Source organism: Mya arenaria, chromosome 5, assembly GCF_026914265.1.
Source record: "Mya arenaria isolate MELC-2E11 chromosome 5, ASM2691426v1".
NCBI lineage: Eukaryota > Metazoa > Mollusca > Bivalvia > Myida > Myidae > Mya > Mya arenaria.
Genome location: NC_069126.1, coordinates 7,578,348 through 7,600,231, shown reverse-complemented (window position 1 = coordinate 7,600,231; position 21,884 = coordinate 7,578,348). Strand labels below are relative to the sequence as shown.

Below are 21,884 nucleotides of genomic sequence, written 5' to 3'. Positions count from 1 at the left end.
CCCTTTTAAAACACACTCACACCAATGCAATTTATGCCAATATGTGCCATCTGCAATAATGATAACACAACAATTGATGATACACTGTTGTATGCCAAATCTGAATACCTTTTCACAAAATGATAATTACATTTCAATGTGAAATTAAGTATTTGAAAGAGGAGTAACTTTACAGTTCTTGAACATTGTAAATCAAATTGTGAAAAACATATTCAGACTAGCTTAGATTATCAAAATTACCAGTGTTAAGACCCAGATCAGTGTTTTAACTTACCTTATTTACTCCTATCCGAGAACCTGCTTCGTTGTCCTCTACAGTGACAGCCCTGTTGGGTCTGAAGCCAATGGTCACATATATCACTTATCTATAAATGCATTTTTAGCTTTTAGCAGTAACTGTTTATCTAGTTATGATTTGTGAATTCCACTTAGTAAGTAACATATTAACTGGTTAGCTTCATAAGATTCGTGTAACCACTTATTAAGTAGAATCTTATATAGTTAACCAGTTACAATGTCACTTATTAAGTGGAATTCGCTAATCATAACTAGTTAGCAATTTAGTTTTGTATAGCTTAAAAGGGTAAAAGGTGGCAGTTATTGGCACTTTCAAGCCTGTTTTTAGTCTTATGATATTTATCACTAGTATTAACGAGATAGCTAGATAATTATCGTTAAAATTAAGTGGTTAACTCGAAACAATTCGCGAACGTTATCAGTTTATCTTACGAACTTTTTCAGTGATACGACGGGTTGAAGACATAACTCTGGGCGTCCGTCAGTTCTTGGCCTCATGAACGTGTACAGGGAAAGGATGACCAGTGCCGAGCGCGTTGTTTCTGAGAAAACAGAAGATTTTGCTTTTATTCTATATTTCATATTTAATATATATATATATATACGTCGTACATTTTTCGGGAAGGAGCCCTTATCAATACACTTGAGACAAGTCTCTTCATATTAGTCATGTCCCGTTGCTCAAAATGCGTCTGTAAATATGGATTATTTAAACTGATTTGTTAAAAAATGTCCGATTTAAGTTTCTGTTGACCGGAGCTCATGCTTCCATTGTATAATTGTATGTTGAATTATAATGATTTTGAAGGAAATATGGGATTTTTGACTCACAATTCGTTAACGTCATGTAGGCTTATTTTAATACTACCACTTTGTTAAATGCATTAATGTTATTTTTATTATTTTTCAATCTACAAAGGTCAAATATTTCAAGAGAATGGGTGATAATTACACCCCATCAAGTGAGTTTTAGTATAGAAATACTTCATTCATCAAATCGAAAAGAATGTCTCACAAATATTCAGCAGCAATTCACAGAGTGGTTCTTTATGTATTGCTGCATACAGGTAAATTAGAAGTGCTGCATAACATTGCTTTATTTCAATATATTTACTAGTGGGCTCCACATTCTGTAATTGTGCCTTCACATGGACATAAAAAGACGAATAAACCACCAGATCAGCAGAATCAACAAAAGATGCATTATAAACAATATTCTAATAAAAACAGCTCGCCCAAATCTACCGTGCATACAGTATTGATATGCCCCAGCATATGTACGGTTGTGTTAGAAAAATATGCACGTGCCTTAATTCTATGTATAATATGTATTATTGTTGTTATCGGTCAATGGCAAATCACACAAGAAACTAGCAACGCCCCGACATTCCAGGCGCGCCAGCCTTGTTTGAATTTTGCCACCGCCGAATGAGCAATCATTCCACAGGGATAAAAGTTATTACAAATGCTACACAAAGCTATCTACATTTATTTTATTCAGATTTCATTGCTCACAAACCTGATAAACTTGGGTAAAGACACAGAAAATCAGACGTGAATATCCTCGTGTTCATGTAGAGAAGATTGTTTATTTACTTTTTCAATAGTTCACGATCTATGACGACGCCATCTTGGATTGGCTGTCAGCCAATATTTTTGGGTCATTTGACCCAAATATATGGGTCGTTTTCGGTCGGGTCATTTTCGGTCGGGTCATATGACCATGATTTTCGGTCATTTGACCATGTGTGTATATAAGGCGGGGTTTTCCAGAATCGGGAGGAGACGTAACTTGGACATAGCTTGAAGCACACTGGAAATAGAAAACGATAACAAATGAAACGATTTTTATTATTTGTCTCCTTGATAAAATCCAAAAAGAATTATATAGGAAATTCGCGGAAAATTAATGTTTAAAGGACTTATAAAATTCAACACGATGATATAGCGTTTTCCTGTGTCTACCCAGCGATTGCATACTGTACCTTTTCTTCTTTTGATGTTTAAATGATGATTTATTCCGCTGGTGTACTGTTTTCCAACGTTTATTAAACTTGTAAACATCGATTTGAGTTGTCTTCCCGGTGAACTAGTTTTTGACACGCAATGGTTAGACTACATACAATTTAACTGCCATTGAGAGGTTTCGCTACCAGTACCTGAGGGGCAGTCACGAGGGGAACACTTCAAATACTTGGTCACCCTAAAAGGGACAGTTGATAGCGTAGACGGACCACGGGGCTAGGTCGTAACAGTATTAAAGAAAAAAAGAAGAAATAGATAATTTGCAGGCTCTATGAGATCATGTCAGGAACCGAAAATTTCAGATATACAGACAGTTCACAAAGTTCGGCTCCTTTATTAGAATTAATGGAGTTATGTAAAACTCAGTCTTTTACGCCCAATTCTGTGTTTGTAAGAGAAGTGACTAGATCGCCTGAATTCCATGTTTTCATGGATTAGCAATTACATGATGTGAAACGATTTTGCACAAATCCAAAAACATGTTGTGTCTTGTAGATGCAACTTTCAACAGTGGCCAATATTACCTAACACTTATAACATACAGGAATTTTATGTAATCAACAAAATCTGGATGTCACCCTGTATTTCTTGGTCAAGCTATATTGCACCAAAAAAGATTGTTTTGAAAGCTATTTCCACTTCCATCTGGAATGATAAAATATTGTCCAAATTTAAGACATTAGATTGTGTATGGAAGCGATGGGGAGAAAAATATAACCGACTCATTCGATACCTGATTTTGCTCTGCAAAACACTAACTCTGTGATGTTCATATGCCAGACTTTATCATATCTAAACTGTCTGATTTGAACAGATATATACAGAATCATCAAAGAGTTATAATGCAGACATATTTGGAAAGCAAATAGGTGAAGTAAAACATACAGGTTTAGTAGACAGTTTGGATGCAGAAAACTTCAGCAACAAGTTGGAAATGTTAAAGCCACAGGTGCAACAGGCATCCAAATGGTGAGGATTTCTATTCATAGTTTATCACCTATAAAATGATCTGATAAAACAATCAAAAACCGCAGAGATAAGGCCAATGGTTGGACTTGGGTTTTCCCCCAAGTATATACAATCAAATTGCGAATGAATGTATGAACTATGTTATCTAAAGGAATTTAAAATGGGAAAGACTGAATCCGATTGAGGTAGTCGCACATTTATACCATACAGTAAATAGTCAACTTGATAAAGCCAGATTGGCGATTTTTGGTAGAGGGTAACTTCAGATCAATGACAAATATAAGGAATATAAGGTGAATGAATTGAATTCTTTTTACAGCTACATCTAATATTGATGACTGTGTTACAAATAAGGAAAGTAATAATGATCAAAGCTAAGTTGTGGGTGCAAGAAAGAAAATTAAGCAAACGGTTATACAGTGCCACCAGCAGATCTAATAGTTGTTACAAAAGGAGCAAAATAATTTCTACAAAATAGAGTTAAACAGTCATAGCCATCAAGTATATATTTTCATTCCCATAAAACGTGTGTTAATGAGTAAGACATATGCTTTCTGTCTTGTCTGGTGAAAATATCAATGATGTTAAATTTCATCTTACTATGTTTACAACAAGTGAAAAATGCACTGTTTATAGTAATTACGTTCTTCTTAAAACCGTTTTACATAATTATTATTTCATTAACTTTGAGAAGTAGACGTAAATTATAAAGTTTGTTATGATCAATTGAACATGTTAGGTTAACTTATGTTGACCCTAGAATTGACCCCTACCACTGCTTACAAGTCCGTGCAATCACTGACTAATAATTACACCCGCTGTCGCAATGCATTATTAAGGACCTCCAAGATGTTTTTGCGGCTGTTTTGATGTAGTTGTTGCATTAAAATGTTGTTGTGTTTTTAATATATTTTTATTATTTGCTTTGTAATTAAATACACTATAATTAAAGAGTAAAAGACTTCTAGCTACCGTTACAGTTACTTTTCCAACCACCACAAATATAATTTAAAGAAATAGATAACATGATAAGCTATTGCAAGTGAAAAATGATATAACAACAAAACAATTACGCCTCAACTGTCATATTTACCAAAAAAGCAATGACTTAATTTTGACAGTGGATTGCAAAAACCCCAAAATTTATATTTTCATCTATATGTCTGCCTGTCTGTCCGCCGAAATCGGTGAGCTATTGGGATCACTGAATATAAATCTACAAATTACTCCTGATTAATACTTTTTAACCTTTATAATTAGACAACAGTCGTTTTTAAAGGAGAATGTCATTGACTAAGCTTGATTGTTATCTCTACCTGCTTCCTTATCAAAGCTACCACCTGCTCACAAGCGAGGTTCTAGCTGTAAGGATAATCAAGGCCATCGAGAGCATTACTTTTATAAATTCAACTGTTTTAATCGTTTGCAGTTGAACATCCATATCAGATCAAGCACACCCGAGTTATGGCCTTTAACTTATTTTGGATCGATAAAAATAGAATTCCGCTTTTACCAGTGCTAGGGGCCATGACAGGTGTTGCACATTTCATTACCTTTCATGAATTCTACTATTTTCAACCTTCCAGCCTGTGTCTAAGGTATCTGTTTTAGCCTTTGTTTAAAAACCTTCATAATGTATAAGTTAACTTATATGAAAATCATGTTTTGAAATGAACTATTCATGAAGTTTTGAATTTCTGGATGTTCAACTAAATGAACCATAACATGGAATTTCTACATCTAAATTAAAGACAAAACATGAAAACCATCACTAATATAATACATACATACATATATATATATATATATATATATATATATATATATATATATATATATATATATATATATATATATATATATATATATATATATATATTACCATCTCAATTGTTAACCATTTTGCTGTTTTTGTCTTTTATTTTTTATTTCAGAAAATCGAAGCAGTTGGTAAGTTTAAAAAAAAATATTATGCACTGAATCTTTAACCAGTTACAACGATACTGTTGATACGTGTGTTGTGCATGACATATTGTCAAAGTAACATATTTTGTCCAACTGTATAAGCCAAAGTAATTATGCATGGTCAAATATCGCGAACTGATTGATTGCTTGGAGAATGTTCAAGTTTGCATTAATGTCCATAATGACACTATATCTGTATCAGATAAATAATAATAAGTATGATAAGTTTTTCAGAAACAAAGAGATAAAGTGTACAGAAAATGTTTAAGCATTTTAAGTATACTCCTAATATGAGAGTATGTCTATATGAATTGTATTACTCATTTACTGCCATTTAGCTTATACATTACCATTCACGAATCTCAAGCACTATATGAGTAAAATATAGAACATGTTAACTTTTCCTTCAGTCCGGAAAATACGCACTTGTACATGCCGTTCGATGAATCAAGTTCAAAGTCCGATGTATACTACCAGAATGTTAAGAAAGGTACAAGCATTGTTAACACATGCGCAAACATTTTTTTCTATCAACATCATTCTATTGAACATGTAAGTTAATGTTACATAGGCTGGCCTTATGGTTTCAGAATGGTGAAAGAGCTTAAATTGATAATACTATGTTTTCATACAAATACACAATGAGTTTGTCACACTCGCTTCTAATGGAAACATAAACGTATCAACTAAACGCCGTTTTCCTTTTGTTTGAAGAAGATCCCGTTTACAACAACACAGTCCTGAAGAACTCAGCGCAGACAGAGCTTTAAGTGAATTATCGAAACGCCATACAGGATAATCTCACATGTGGCGCCATTTGATATAAATAGACTAATTTCACTCTGTTATTATTGCCATTTAAATGCTTAGTCACCATCAAAATGAGATTGCAATTATATACTTACAGCAAGCAACAACATACGCATGAACACTTTTGTAAAAGTTATTTATTTAAGTGAATAAGTGATAAGGGATAATTTCAAGGCTGATGTTTATAAAATGTTAATGGCAATTCCTCCTTTATTAATATCAAGTGATCGATCACATGCTGTTGATTTGCTTTTGTTTCATAGTATTATCCTTGTAACTTTTACACTATATCTCTTTATTTCACAATTATTGTAAATCTGTATTTTAACTCTGTATGTTTTTACGATGCACAATGTAGTTTAAAAAAAATCAGGTTCTGAAAGTACTTAGATCAATACATTCAGTAATTTAACCATGACACACACGCTGTGTCTACAGCTCAATATGGACAATATGGACGATTGATGTGTGTTGGTTTCTATGTAACTGAACTTGACCTAGTGCGAAATTTACTAAGGGTCGGTATAGTCCTAGTCTATGGTTAAAGTACTGTCGTATAAACGACATTTTCATCTTAGGTCACTCCATTGTAGCTTTTCTAGAGCACAGTAATGCGAGTATTTCACTTTCGTACCCATGCTACAAAACTTCCGCAAGCGAAACAACCTTTGGACCGTTTTTGTATTGATATTGCCATAGTGATATATATAAACCGTCATTTGAACTGAAACATAATTAGGTAGTTTGTATATAACGCAAAAAAAAGGTTTTGCCATCGTCAAGTTAGACGATTCGTGCGTGTTTGTATCAACGCTATAAAACATTCGAGTTTGAAATATACTCGTTACCATTTATTTTACTGTCGAGTGTCAAAGTATGTTTGATTTAACACTTGTTTTACCTGGTTCGCTCATGGCGCAGTTCCTACTGTCACTATTAGAATGCCTTTAATTACAAACCTTTTATTTCATGATTTCCGGTGGTTTATTAAAATGTAACGATGTATTACATTCCGTTTAACTCGATTTTCAAAATGCAATTGCAAAATTTATATTATTTTAGCCCGTTTCATTGAACAATACAAACATAAACGCTTATCCTGGTGTGATGACAATATACATGTAATGCATTTTCACATTTTCGATATGACTATATTTAGCTATTTTTTGCACGAATTTTCCAATTAAATATCAATTTATTTATTGAGTTTGCTTAGTGTAAATGTCGCAGTATTTTTCATCTCGTAAACACTAGAAATTAATATTACAATCGTTACAAAGCCAATTCCGTTACAATAGGCCGCAACAAAGAAGGCAATAGCAGGATCAGTTTTGTAAATAAACACAACTACTTAAGACATCAGATGATCATTTTTGATAACCATATTTATATGCGCTGTTGATCGTGTGAACTATTTATAGGAATAACAGGCATATGCACCAATATGTAAATCTTGTTTTATTTATTTTTTTGAAAAAAAACAAACTGCAAAGATGTTAGTATATTAGACTATCTTATACAGAAATATCCATAGTTCACACGTTTTTATAGTTAATGTTAACATGTAATTATGCTATTATTGTATTGGGACCGTATTCGTTTTGAAAATACAATAGACAAAAGCGAACAAGACAAACAGACCATGAGCCAAGTAAGAAAGAACTATGTGCCGGTATGAAATAAAACACATAATGGACAAACGGGACAATGCACGCAAATGTTATTATGAAGTTGTTATGTAGGGGGAATTATGTGTACGTTGGTTTTACGACGTTTCTCGCTAATCGATTGGCGTCGGCCCATGTGAGAGTTCAAGTCTTGTTCAGGTTATAGGGTATAGTGATCATATAATATATTTCTTTTACATTATGATGGGCTGAAGTCTGCAATTAAATTTTATGTATCGATTTCAATTTTGTGTTAAATGATACTAACCTTTCTGTGTTTGTAACACACAAATAAATTGTTTTATTTAATATCTAATTTTGGAATAGGTTTTTTTTTTAAATATTGATTAACAATAGCGATATACCTACAAGTCAACTTAAATTGTAACTGTTGTTTGAAAATGTGAATGTACGATACAAAGTTTGATACAGTTCCGTATTTTAATTTACAAGAGCCTCTAATATGCAGAGGCTACAAACAAGAATAGTCCAACGAATATTTCCAACAGAATCTCTGTTATATAAAATGAAAATGACTCCTTTCATATATAGAATGAACATTGTTGTAAGTGAATTGCGTGCATTTGGTTAATGTTGTAATGAAAGAAACATTTTTTGGTTTAGGGTAGGTGTAATATATTACAACGTATAATACAAATATAAATGTTGATTTCAAATTTGTCAAAAAAAATATGTTTGGTTTATATGGGTCTGTAAACATTATTTTCCTGTTCGATGCACTTTTTCAAGAGTTCTAGAATATATATTATCCTTTGAAACAGTACTTGGTTTCAATACAGCTTTAATCTTGCATGGGGAATTTATTTTAACACAAAACTTTCATATACAATATAATTTATAATTGGACAATTGTAAGACCTTTTTCATTCATTACTACATTTTGATTTTATTGAATTAAAAAAAAGTGTGTATAAAGTACATGTGATATAGATGTATGTTATATTTTTATTTTCATGTTTCATTTCTTTTTTCTGTTTTATTTTTACATTCACAGATATTGTTTCAACATTACTCATATTATTAAACTGAAATATTTTCAGGCGTTTCTTCTGTTGTTTTACCCTTTATCATTCATGTGTTTTAATAAAGAAACAATTTGTTTCAATATGTTCATAGTTATAAGTACTGACCATAGCATGATTATTTTTTTTATGTTTTTGTATAACTTGGAAGTATGTTTTTGAAACGATAAATGAACTTTCTATGAAACAAAAACTGTCTTTGCAATGGAACACAGATCTGCCACAACAGCTTGTGATATCTGCCTTAGGTGTTGTCCCTGGTCGAACAACTTAAATTTTTCGCAGATATGTAATATAAGTCAGACAACTATTCTATAAATATCATCAAGATTATTGTTGTTGACATGATAAAAGGTAAGTTATGTTGTTGTTTTTTCGGAATGGTTTATGTCATATAAACTATTAAAATTAAAAGCCTAGCGGCTTTAAGCGCTTTGTTTGAGCAAGGATCTATTGAGGTATAATGTGAAAGTAGGGAGGGGGGAGCTAAGGGATAAAGATGTGGGTCAAGAAAACGAAGGAACTGAGCAAAAAATGATATGCCAAGATATCAATATGATTTAAAAAAAAATATTTTTCCTATTTGATGATACTCAAAAACACTTCGTTTTGTAGCTGGTACTAATAACAACAGAAGAACATATACATGTATAAATGTATGAAAAATACCGGGAAACAGCTCATTATTGAATAGCTCATTTACAGTAATATTCACAATAATCTTGTTGCGCTCTGATCTCTGCCTTTCTACTTAAACAATAGCAGCATCGAGTAATAAAGCTGCAAATTAGTTTCGGCCTAAAATAATTGAGCTCAGCCCTTCCAAACTTAAGGCTGCATTGGGCTACGTTTAGCTTTTTGACAAATAGTTTGCTGGAGTGCAGGACAAGTCTTAATACACAAGCTGTACACTTTCATCCTTATTATGAAGGTTCAATCATTTATAGTGACGAAGTTGATACTTATACTCGAAAATGATACCAATGTAGAAGGTATGCTCTTGTAAATTCATCATTTATTCGTCAAGCCTGTCTAGCGTAGGCAGGTCCTGTTACCCAATGTAATTGGCCATCCTTATAAATAGCTTGTCATCATCCTCATGTATATGGCCAGCCATTTTTATTTGAAAATAAACCCCCAGGTACATACTATATAACCACGTAAAACTGATGATCAAAAACTCATATTACAATTATTGAAAAATGTAAACAAAAGACTAAACTGTGAGATTCAGTTCTTGACTTGCTCGCTGATGTAAAATAACTTATTAAACCAACATCAGAAAAAACGGAATATTCCTTCTTTCTGACATCATTTTCTGTATAGAATGCCATTCCCTTTGCGTTTAGTTATTAGATCATTTAATATTTAAGTGTAAAACATTCAGAATATCCGACATCGCCAAACAATAAGGCATCCAAACCTGACCATACATTATATGCTTTACACACCTATACAAAGGACAATGAGAGTATTGTCTTCTTCATTTCCCGAGTTGCCTATCCGGAGATCAGAATCTTAAGGAAATGGCGATTGTTTCCCTGTATAATTGTTTACATTTGCATATATTCCTATGCGCTACATTGTAAACAGGACATTTCATGTGTATACTTATTTATAACTATAACACGAGCTCCAGGCTGACCAAACAGGGACCTTTATCCGTCAATTCCTTTGATCTTATTTGAAATGAGGTATTTAGTATTTATCCTTCCTTGAGAACATAACACCATTACCATTAAGAAACGCTGCAATGCGACGAAACCAGGTTTTCAATTATTGACACAAGAACTTCAGCCTGTGTCTGTTTTTTTTTCTGGTTTTAGTAACAGTAACCTTGACCCTAGGGAACCCAAACGCAATCCCATGAAATGTGTTCATAAACTCTTCCTTTATACCAGTTGAGTCAAGATATGTGAACCCAATTAAAGTTATTAAGTTTCAACCTTTTTTTCTATTTTTAGTAACAGTGAACTTGACCTTGACTCTAGGAACCCCAAATTCAATCCCATGAAACGTATCCATAAAATCTTTCAATAGACTAAGTTAAGTCACGATATGTCAACCCTTACTGAAATTATTCAGTTTCATAACAACATAACCAGGTTTCACTATGTAAGGAAAAAACATAACGAAATGAAGACGTATATTTATTTTACTAGATCAAAATATATAGATGAAATATTCTAACTTGAAGGCTACCAGACATTGTTTTTATCTTTTGTTCTAAAAACGGATAACACTTTTGACATAAATGATCGGAACAGTATAAACATTACACACATATAACTATATTTGTTTTACCAGATTTAATTTAGCGGATTCTTGAATATGGGAACTATTTGAGATCTGTGTACGTCAAATGGCAATGTTTCAGGTCTTAAAATGCAAAATTTTGGGAGAACAAGGTTGTATATTAACACATTTAAACTCGTCAAATCATCTCTTATCAGCAGTGTTTAATTCTGTTCAACGCCCGAATGATTTCAATTATCTCACGACGTAATGTTTAGTAAAAACTATGCCGAAAATATAATACTCAAATTTTGCTTACATTATCTCCATGTTGGGCAAAGGATGGACTGGCTATACTGATACTAAATCTATTTAGCCATTTCAAATTTTAAGTCACTTTAATGGGATAACCACTTGATGATGTCAAGGAAAAAACAAGGTTATAGTTTTAAAAGTAATCTTACATGCCCGTTTTAATAACAAAACAAAAACGGAACGTCTGATTTGGTCGTCTGAGTGGGCGGCGGCGGCTGTACGCATTGTAACTCTTGAAAACTAAGACAGAAAGTTTATAGATGTTGTATCACGACCTAGTTCGGTAACCAGCCATGTCGCAATATCCATTCAAAGTTATGGTTACAGATTGGCTTTAATGATACAAACGTTATTTTGTCCGCGTTTTAACACGAAATAATTTTGGCCGATCAACAACAAACTTCACATCTAGGGGATTAAGACAAATTTAGTTGTTGAAACAGCATTTAAGGGATATTGTTCATTCCCTTTGATAGGAGAAGTTCTCTATATCAAAACTCTTCTGATTTCTGTTCATCCGGACGAAACTATTCCCCTGGTGGCGGTCTCTCAAATGATAACATATCGCCTTTCATTAATCAGCCTTTACAGCCATCGCTCTATCCGTGTGGCGAAACATTGATAGGTGCGTCACGTTAACGTTGGACTGACGATTATATAAAAATAAATGTTTTATTTCAGATAATTATTATGTCATTTCGTGATATTGTGCCATTTATCTTGACATAAGTTGACTTCATATTAACATCTTTTGACAAAATGGTTTCTTTGTCAAATATTTACAATCGCTCCAGACTTTCTTAACGATGAACATTAATTCATATTGTATAACACGTACGACCACTGATGACATGTGTAAGGCGGAGTTATCGAAACCTCGTTGTTGACTTGAAAACACAAAAATACGACGCTACGAATTGCATATTTGTCTTAAAATAGTAACACACATGCTGTCGGCTTGTTTACATTTACTCTTTGATGTTTGATGAATATATTTTAATAAATATGCATTTTGATTTCGTTTTTAAATGTTCAGTTATGTATATCATACATTTACATAACATACTTTTAAAATAATAACGGAGAGAAATAATAAATTTCGTCTGCATTTGACAGCCAAAACAGACATGACGGACATCGCTCCAAATTATGTCGAGTTTTTAATAAATTTGGAATTGGATTCCTTGTCAGATTCAAACAATGACTTTTGAGCGGACATAGATTAAGGAACATTTTTCGGCAATACTTTTGTAACAAATGAAACCAACTGCTTGGAACATGCACCTCCTTAAAAGCGATTCGAAGCAGTTGAAGAGGATAAAATACAGCAGATTGAAGGCCAGCATCAGTCTTATTCCACCAAAAGGAATACAAAATGGGGCACAAACATATTTCAAGGTGAATATCTTCCGATTACTTATAACAATACTACAAACATTTAAATTCATTTCTAACCTTTATCTGTAGAATACCCATGCACCACTTTCACAGTTCAATTTTTATACTCCAATCAAAACTATGAGTAGGAACATTTAACCACATATTGATGCATAGGACAAATATTAAATATTCAGAATCCATTCAGAGAAAAATAACATATCAAACATTTAAAAGTTAACGAATTTTTATAAACTAATTAATTTTGTAACAATACAATTCTTGCTACCATACAATTGGCCAAAAAATGTCCTAGGCTTTTAAAAATGAAGAAATTGAAATGAGACATAATTAAATTTTTCAATCAATCCCCATGTTTTCTAGATATTGCATAAGAATCTCATAAAAAAAGTTTGTGTATCAGTTAATTATAAGCAATATGTTATTAAAAAGCGATAATGGTAAGCAGATACCGTTATGAAATGATGCGATGTCATACACAGCTGTCATACAAAATGCATATTTTTTTTAGAATGGCACTCTGAAGTCTATGCTACTGAGTTAGATTTCAAGAACGTCCCGATTGAAGACCTCGATCAAAAGCTCCACAATTGTCATTGCGAACAGACACCGAAGCAGACTAAAAACGTAAACAGTTACTCCCAGTTCACCAATCGAAGAAATATCATCGCAACTTACTCAACATCCGATGCGACATGAATAGACCCATAAAGGATATCGGGCGAAGCATTGAACTTGTTTAGAGATGTTCAATTTATCAAGAGCAATCGAACATTAGATGGAAACTAAAGAAGGAAGATCAAGACCCACTAAACACGAGAACATTCTGACCTCATGAGATCTGAAAAGCATTTCATGGTATCTCAAAGGGAACGAGTCTTCCCCGATTGTCCTTCGAGAATGTGCTTGGTATGTACTGGCCATAGACTTCAAAACCGGTTGGGTGGAATTTCATTACCAGCTCATGAAGTACAGCATCGAGTTTTTACATGACGTTGAATGAGAATATTGTGTCCTAGAAGATAATTTACGCCACAGGCTGGGCACTTTGTTCAGTTAAGGTAATGCAAGCTTAAGGAACGTATGACGGCTTCATGAAAAGCATTTGCAAGGCCGCTCAATTTGATCAGTAATACACAGCACATTGTTTGCGTGTTACAGCCATTTTAACAATGAATGACGCTGGTTTAGAGGCACGACACATTATGTTTATTAGTGGACATCAAAATGAAACCTCCTTTAAGTCTTTTAATTGTGGCTTCAGCACTAACAAAAATAATTGTATGAGCAAAATGCTTTCTGCTTTAACTGAGAGAAATTCAACAGACCACCCGTCAGGCTCATCGACTGCTCTGAAACCATATCACCCAACATAAAGCATTCAAGAGAGCAAAATACTTGCTAATTTCGCACAAATGCTTATATAGACCAATGGACAAAATATAAACCTACCAGACTTATTCAGAGCAGCGATATTTCAAAACTTCAAAATAAACATTTCAAAAATTGATGAGATTATGCGAAAAGTTTCTTTAATGGACTGACAAGTTTTGGTTAAAAAGGTGTACAATTGTTTGTTATTGACATAATTGTGTATAAGTAAGTGTTAAAAAATTCCGATTCCTCAAAATCTGATTTTTTGAGGTATTTTGACATAGCCTGTAAAGTTTATATATCTTTTCATGATGATCAAACATTATTTCATCTGAAAGTTTATGATGTAAGACATTTCCTAAATGATTTTTACTATTATTCATTTAAAATGTTTAATAAAGGCTAAAACAGAGTCACGCACAATTTCTTGGTTTCTGGAAAATGGAAATAATTCAATAATTTGGCCAGCTGAATGATCAAATTTACATTAGTCGTCTGTAAAATTAATTTACCTTACAATCTCCAAATATACTTACAGATATAATAGCACAGTTCACGCAAAATAATCCAAAGAAAAGAAACGAATTCACCATGGCGCAGAGTTATAAAATATGAGGACGATTTACGCATCATGGGCGATAACGGCTATTTAAAAAAGCGAACGCACTGTGAACTTGTAACTTCCCTTCGCTTGATGGTAACTTGAACTGCGTTACATTTTGTAGAAAAAACTACTGCGTTCATACAGCATAAACGGAAGACAACACGTGATTAATCCTTAAATAAAAAATGCCCAAATATGGCTGATAACGTTTAAACCAGCAACTTGTATTATTTAGGACGGCTGTCTGATTGGAAAACCAAAAATTGTGTTAACCATTAAATTGTGAGCGTTTTTAGTTTTGAAAATGATTTGAAATGCATTTTATGTGAAGTTATAAACGTAATTAAGAAAAGTGGTGCTTATCAGGAGACTGTATACAATTTAAAAATTTGTGTTGTGCTTTAAAGACATTCAATTGAAAAATATATTTAAAAAAATATCGCCTTTAACAAACCTTGAGTAAAATAAATCAGAGTTGGTGTATCATAAAATGATATTACCGTGTGTGTGTGTGTGTATCATATTGAGCGTGTGACACTATATCCGACACCAACAAAAACACCAAAAAAAAATCACCAAAGCATGATCAAACTTCCTTTTGTCGTGATCGACATCGCCGTCAGTTGGAACGAAGATTACATTTTGATTGATAATATCATTAGTGACTTTAGAATAAAATTGTCATGGTGTTACAATGGTTTATCGGACATTATTTGACAAATCTATGTGTACCGATTTGAATTCGACCGACGCCAACAAAGAGCAAACCTGATCAGGTGACACGTGTGATAATTGTGTAGATACTACTTTTTAAAGTAAAACTTAGAACTGATCAGATGAAACGCTTATTGTGGTTATGCAACAGTATGGCTGAACTAGAGATTGCAACTGACAAGATGGATGTGGTTGATGCAGGCCATCATCAGAGATTGTGTCTAAAATGTTGGATGGATAACAACACCTGTCAACCAACAGAATGCCTGATTTAAAGATTAAAAGTAAAATAAGTAAAAGTTTTGTGCAGGACTTTCCCTCCTGCAAAGCATCAACCTGTCTGTTTGATATATCGTAGCTTAGATGATCGACGGAGATGGTGCAGAAGGGTCTCCCCTTCTGCTAAATCACTTCTTAGATTGTGAGAGATTGTGACAAAATATGTACAGGCAGGGCGACAAGATGACTGGGTGGGATATTGAAATTAAAATATGAAAGGGGTTTAGCCTTTTGAAGCAACGCCATGGCTGGGTTAGAGATAGTAACTTAAATGATGGATGTGGAGAATGCGGAATGGGTGTCCCCTTCTGACAAACAATACATTAGCAAGTTGAGAGATTGTGACTAAAACGATTGATGTTGAGTATGCGGAAGTGTTGTCCCTTTCTGGAATATTTTGACTAATATGGCATCTCTTACATGTGTTCTATTTTTAATTCAAATTTCACTGCTGAGTGAGAGATTATATTCTGATTCTGAAGGAGATGGTTGAACATTTCAGTGCATAAAATTAAACTAGCACGCAAGCCCCGTATAGGCCTACTCAGTGTCAGTATCTTGCTTAAATTTGTGCCATACAATTTTGGTCGAAAGCCCCTTCTTCCAGTTGCAATCCAATAAATTGAAGTTCCCCATTACAGTAACGTCAACCCCTAACATAGGATCTAAATATATACACTTACGCCAAAGCACTGTTGAATAATAATATCGTTCAAATTATAATTCATAAATTAAAATTGGCTTATTTTGATGTTTAACAGGCAGAAAGGTTCTAGCAATTAAACCATTTGTATAGTTCCGGATCATTGTTTGTTACTTACAAAGAAAATGCAAATATTACACTTACGCTTTAAATGTGTTCTTTATCAAACATAATAAAAATAATGGTTTGTACCAGGGGTCCAGTACGAAATAACTAAGATTGTGTACCTTGTTCATTAACTCAGACAGAAAATAATTGTAAACCTTAAAGTGACACTCTTATTCAAAATCAATACATACATATGTATAACAAACATAAATTTGTACTGATAAACCTTAAACTACTAACTAAATAATGCCTTTAGGGAAAATATTAACTACTGATAACAAGATTGTATCCGTAAATTTAATAGCAGAAAGCGCAAATATATTAAATGATTGTTGAATGCTTAAAGATTTACTGTAGTTTTACTATATTCTCATAGGATAAAAATACTGTATTAAATGCTCATTTTTTAAATTAAACGCGATATCCTTTATAAGAACCATTTATTCATCCTTTTAGGAATATTTAAACAATATTATTAATTGTGGTAAATCTTATTTGGAATAAGAATGCATCTTCAATGAAGAGCTAATAATTAAAAAATAAGTTCGTAATAAATGGTATAACAATAGATTTTTTGATGAAGCTATAAGGTGTATTCGCATTCATAGGCTTGAGCTAAACCTTAGTTACTATAGGAGATAGATTAATTGAGATACTTTATTTTACCAAGTAAAGTTTAGTATATTAACTTCCCGATGTAAAATGCAAAATTTAATGTTGATAGATCATAAACTTGCTTTCAGATATATTAGTAAGTGCATGTTTGAGATCGGTGAAGAGGCTTTTCAGTAAATTTCCTGTTTATAAGAGCATCCTTAATTTTTAATATGCTATCGTTTGTAAAATCCAAATTCAAGGATGCAAATTAATTAAATAATCAAGTACCATATCATTAGCTGATATGTTTCGTCATATAATTATATAGTAGCTAAATGCTTCAGAAAGAGCTTTAGTTTGCAAAATATCAAATATCAATTTTAAATATCTGAAAGGAATACTAAAAGTCTGTAGTATACGTCAAGTATGTTTATTAATTAAAATTATGAATCAAAATCGGCATCCGACATTATGATATGTTAAGATGGTGTTATGGTTATAAACCTTTTTGATGCTTGGTTGCATGCATGTTAAACGTCGGCCTACGTGATAACGAGTAGTAACGTACATACGAGTAATTACGTATGCGATAACATGTCAACTTCAGCCAACGTTCAAACAAGTTATAACGTATGCAAGAATATGACAACGCCAGCCTACGTACACACGAGTATTTACATATGCAAGAAAATGTCAACGGCAGCCGAGTAAAAACGAGTAATAATATATACAAGGACATGTCAACGTAAGCTAACGAGTCATTACTTGAGACCCAAGGGTGAAAATGAGTGTCATGTGTCTAAATCAAGTTCCCACCTCAATAAACAGGTAATTGTCTGTATGTTTCTGAACTTTATTAGGTGTGTCGAAATGTTTACAGTATCGTTGATTTTAAGTGTTCGACGCATTGGCTGTCAACGGATAAAGCTGTAATAAGTACGGTGGAAGTTCTCCATAATTAAATTTATTTACTAGGATGAATATGTGTTTGCATTCTTCTTCTATCAGGACAGCCAACCAAACATATGTAATCAACTTTTCAATCGGTGCAAAACGAGTTAGACCCGTCGCTATTTCTGTTGCCTCATTTTGAAGTTTTTAGAATGTTTCATTTTCATATTCATTATAATTAACCCATACTACTGAATAATATTCAAGGTTTAGCCTTAGCAAAAAAGTTTATTTTGAGCATATCAGTGAAGTTTGATAAAAAAAAAGCTTGCATTGAACCAAGAACTAATTTCTCAGAGTAATAGCCATGGAAGCATGCAGGGCAACGCTCTAGGGTAACAAACAAGGTAATGCTCCTGGGGTAATGCTCCTTTCAACTTGATGGGCAACGAGCAAAACAAACAAACAGCTGTTCGGAGCTGTAAGCTTTCCCACTGATAGTTAAATCATACACGCAAGCGGATTCAGAGAGTTCCCATCCAGCACTTTCCCTTTAAAAGTTCTCTTTGTTATTATTGTCACTATAAAAAAGGAAACTGTATCATTTTCTACCGCTGTATGTACATGTACGTATCATGATTCCCGTGATGTTTTCCGCTTGATGCAAGATTATGCATGTTAAGTTATTTGTCAATGCTTAGTTTTACATATAAATATCATTAATACGGATTTCTAAATCGTTACTCTTGTGGTGGTTCTGTATATACAGGATGCACATGTTAACATTAAGTAATCTTTGTTTAAGGCAGGCACTTAATCTTATGCAATAAGTGCAGGCGACGATCATAATCGCTAGCTTTCTATTGTTGAGGACTAGTTATCGAGAAGTACTTTCGATTTATAAACAAATGTATTACTAAACTTCCTGAGTGTTAGTTTTTCCATATAACTATGTGGCTGTTGGATGTATTAAGTTTCCTTCTGGCAGTATGTTATGGTAAGTAAACTGTTACATGTTTTGTCATCTGCGCATAAATGTAATGACGAATAGTTTATGCATTTAAATGTTAACCTTAAGAAAATGATTGTGCTCTGAATTGTTGAAAGTCAAGGTCAAAATGTATTGTCCTAATAAGACCATTTTTATTGGTTAATATTTCTTTTTTACCCATTTTCTCATGGTCCGGTATGGCATAACTGGGCTACAATTCAATATGTATGCAGACATATTAAACGTCCATGTATATACATTAACTGACAAATGATATGTTTGTACGCCAGATATTTCCTTGGGTAAATTTGCTTACGGAGACGAATTCATGATACCCATGATGACAATTTGCACCCTTGATTAGTTTTTACCTAAGAAAAATATTTTTCTTATAAAAGGCCAATTGTTTCTGGTGAAGAAATACATGAAGCATTATTATAAAGCTTGACAGGATATAGAAGTATCTAAAATGTCAAATGTTAAATGTGCCCAACATTGGTGCAATAGCTCTTTCTTGTTGTATATTACAATTTGAAATTAGTTCGAGTCTCAACAGCAATTTTTACATCCTATACCATTATATAAAATGTTTAAGTATAGGCTAATTGATATAAAAGTGGTGTGTACTCTGCAAAATGGAAGTTTTTGACATGAACGATAACGTTTAGGAAAACGTAAAAACAAAATAGGAATCAGGTAAGTTTTTAAATTAAAACGTTAAATGTTCCAGCTCTTTTGAAATACCTTTTATCTTGTTTTATAATGACATATATATAAGTATGAGTCTCAACAGATATTATATGTTTAAAAGTAAAAGTGAAAATAGGTACTTTTATAGACGTCAAAGTGTTGTTTAAATCAGGTCCTTTGTTTAATTTAGTTTTTCATTTGGATTTTCGACAAGAGCTTGCACCTATTAAATAATTGGCTTTTGCTAAAATCATACCGCAATATCCCTGGCTTAAAAAGAGTTGTTAGTTTTATTTGAAAAGGAACATACATGGGGGAAAACTTTACATAAACGATTAGTCATAAATAATCATATATTAAACATCCTGATAAACTATCTACTTGCTTTTACACTGCCAAGACGCTATTTTACTCGCTGTTTAACCTTTACGCAGATTTTAAATTGTATTTGTTGGTTACGGATGTGTAACATTTAAAGCTTAATAAAAGTAAGGTTATGTTATATAAAAACGACTTTAGTGTTTGAGATTAAAATTTTTATTGACCCAGCTTTTTGTAGTCTACTGATTCATATGAGTAAATCAATAACGGCCAAGTTCTGCATTACCTAAACGATAACAACATATTTGAAAAATACTGCCTTCACATTCGATAAAAATAAAGATTTGAACACTATGAATGAACATATTTCTTAAAGAGGGTACGTCTTGTTTGAACAAATGAGTGATCGAAAAATGGTTTGTTAAAATAAGGACGAAGCATAAATTTCTCACTAACTAATAGATAGACATTTAATCGATTCAGACTTAAGGTTGAACACTCTCCAATTAATTTCCCTATACATTCAAGTCAAACAGACAACAATTCAGATCGAAAAAAAAAAACATTTCTAGAGTTTAACGTATATGACAATCATACATTCTTTAAAATTCAGTTCAAATCAAATTGATTTAAACAAAGAGAAAAGTTTTTCGCGTTGCTTCTACGAACATTCATTCACAGTTTTGCACTGTTTGTTCTCTCAAGGAATTCATGTTGCCTCAGGCCGACAGATAGCAAGTTTAAGTTCTATCAATTTAGTTTTCAATCTCAGATATTTATGAAATGTTAGGTATTGTACTAAATTGAAAGAAAATTAACTACAGATTATTAGACATAAACAAAATATCAATCTGAAGTAGCATTCTGAATATAAAGAGGGCATCCGTTACCGCATCCTGACCGCATCTAGTAATTTGGGATTAAATACCTTTACCCAGATATACCTTGTTTTGAATCACGGTAAGTTTTTGTATAATTTAGTGTTATAAGACAACAACACTCATATATATATACATCCTTGATATAATGTGTTAGTGTATTGAGAGTGTACAGGCAATTCACACATTTGAGAACAAAACAAACCAATGTTTAACGATTGAAGGAAGTTTTAAAATCATCAGCGTCAGATGTCGTTTTTAGGGTTTTGATGTTTCAATGTCGGTAAACCTACTCAAACGACCAACAAACATCACCTTTTCCAACAAAATTCGACGATAGAAGGTAGTGTTATCATCAGCGTCATATTGTGTTGTGCACGTCCTTACCATTTCGTTACGTGCAACACAATGTCTGCATGATTTTCGCAAAAGTCCAGATACGACCTTTCACAATTTTAAACAGTTAAATATGATATTGAAGATGAAATGTGACTCTAATCATTAAGGTGTTTAATTGGTCTTGACATCTCAATTATTTAACATTCGCGGTTATTAAAAAATGTGGCGTTGAATGACAAATTAAAAGGCGGAGTCGGATATGGATGGTATATGTGAGTTTGTATGAACCTACAACTATATTACTATCTTCTACCATTTACGAGATATGGTTCACATAATTTGCGTGGATCGATTAAAAACGTAGTTTAAATTACGTTAACATGTTTAGGCCTAGTGCTTTTGTTTTACTTCAAATTATTTTAACTTGAAAGTCATTCATTGTTATATTGCAACTATTAAATTGTATCAAGTTCATTTCTACTGATTTCAATTAGTTACCTACTTTTTGTTTCAAGATTACCCATATTAAAAACAAACCACGATTTCATTACTTTATTCACCCAGATTTGCGGTAATCGATTGTTAAAAGTGCCTTAATTGCGTAAACAGTTTTTTCAGGTATACCTGTTGACTTATTTTTTGGAACCAAGATGACCAATATTCCACCTTAA

At 32.8% G+C, this 21,884-nt stretch overlaps 1 protein-coding gene across 1 annotated transcript in view; it reads left to right on the top strand.

Annotated features, from left to right (window-relative positions):
• The first annotated feature begins 18,852 nt into the window (after positions 1-18,852).
• Positions 18,853-21,884, top strand: part of LOC128234418 (hemicentin-2-like) — a 36,375-nt gene continuing 33,343 nt past the window's right edge. Inside the window, exon 1 of the mRNA XM_052948652.1 lies at positions 18,853-18,991. Within this exon, the coding sequence (XP_052804612.1) occupies positions 18,946-18,991 (46 nt within the window). The 5' untranslated portion in view covers positions 18,853-18,945. The remainder of the gene's footprint in view (positions 18,992-21,884) is intronic.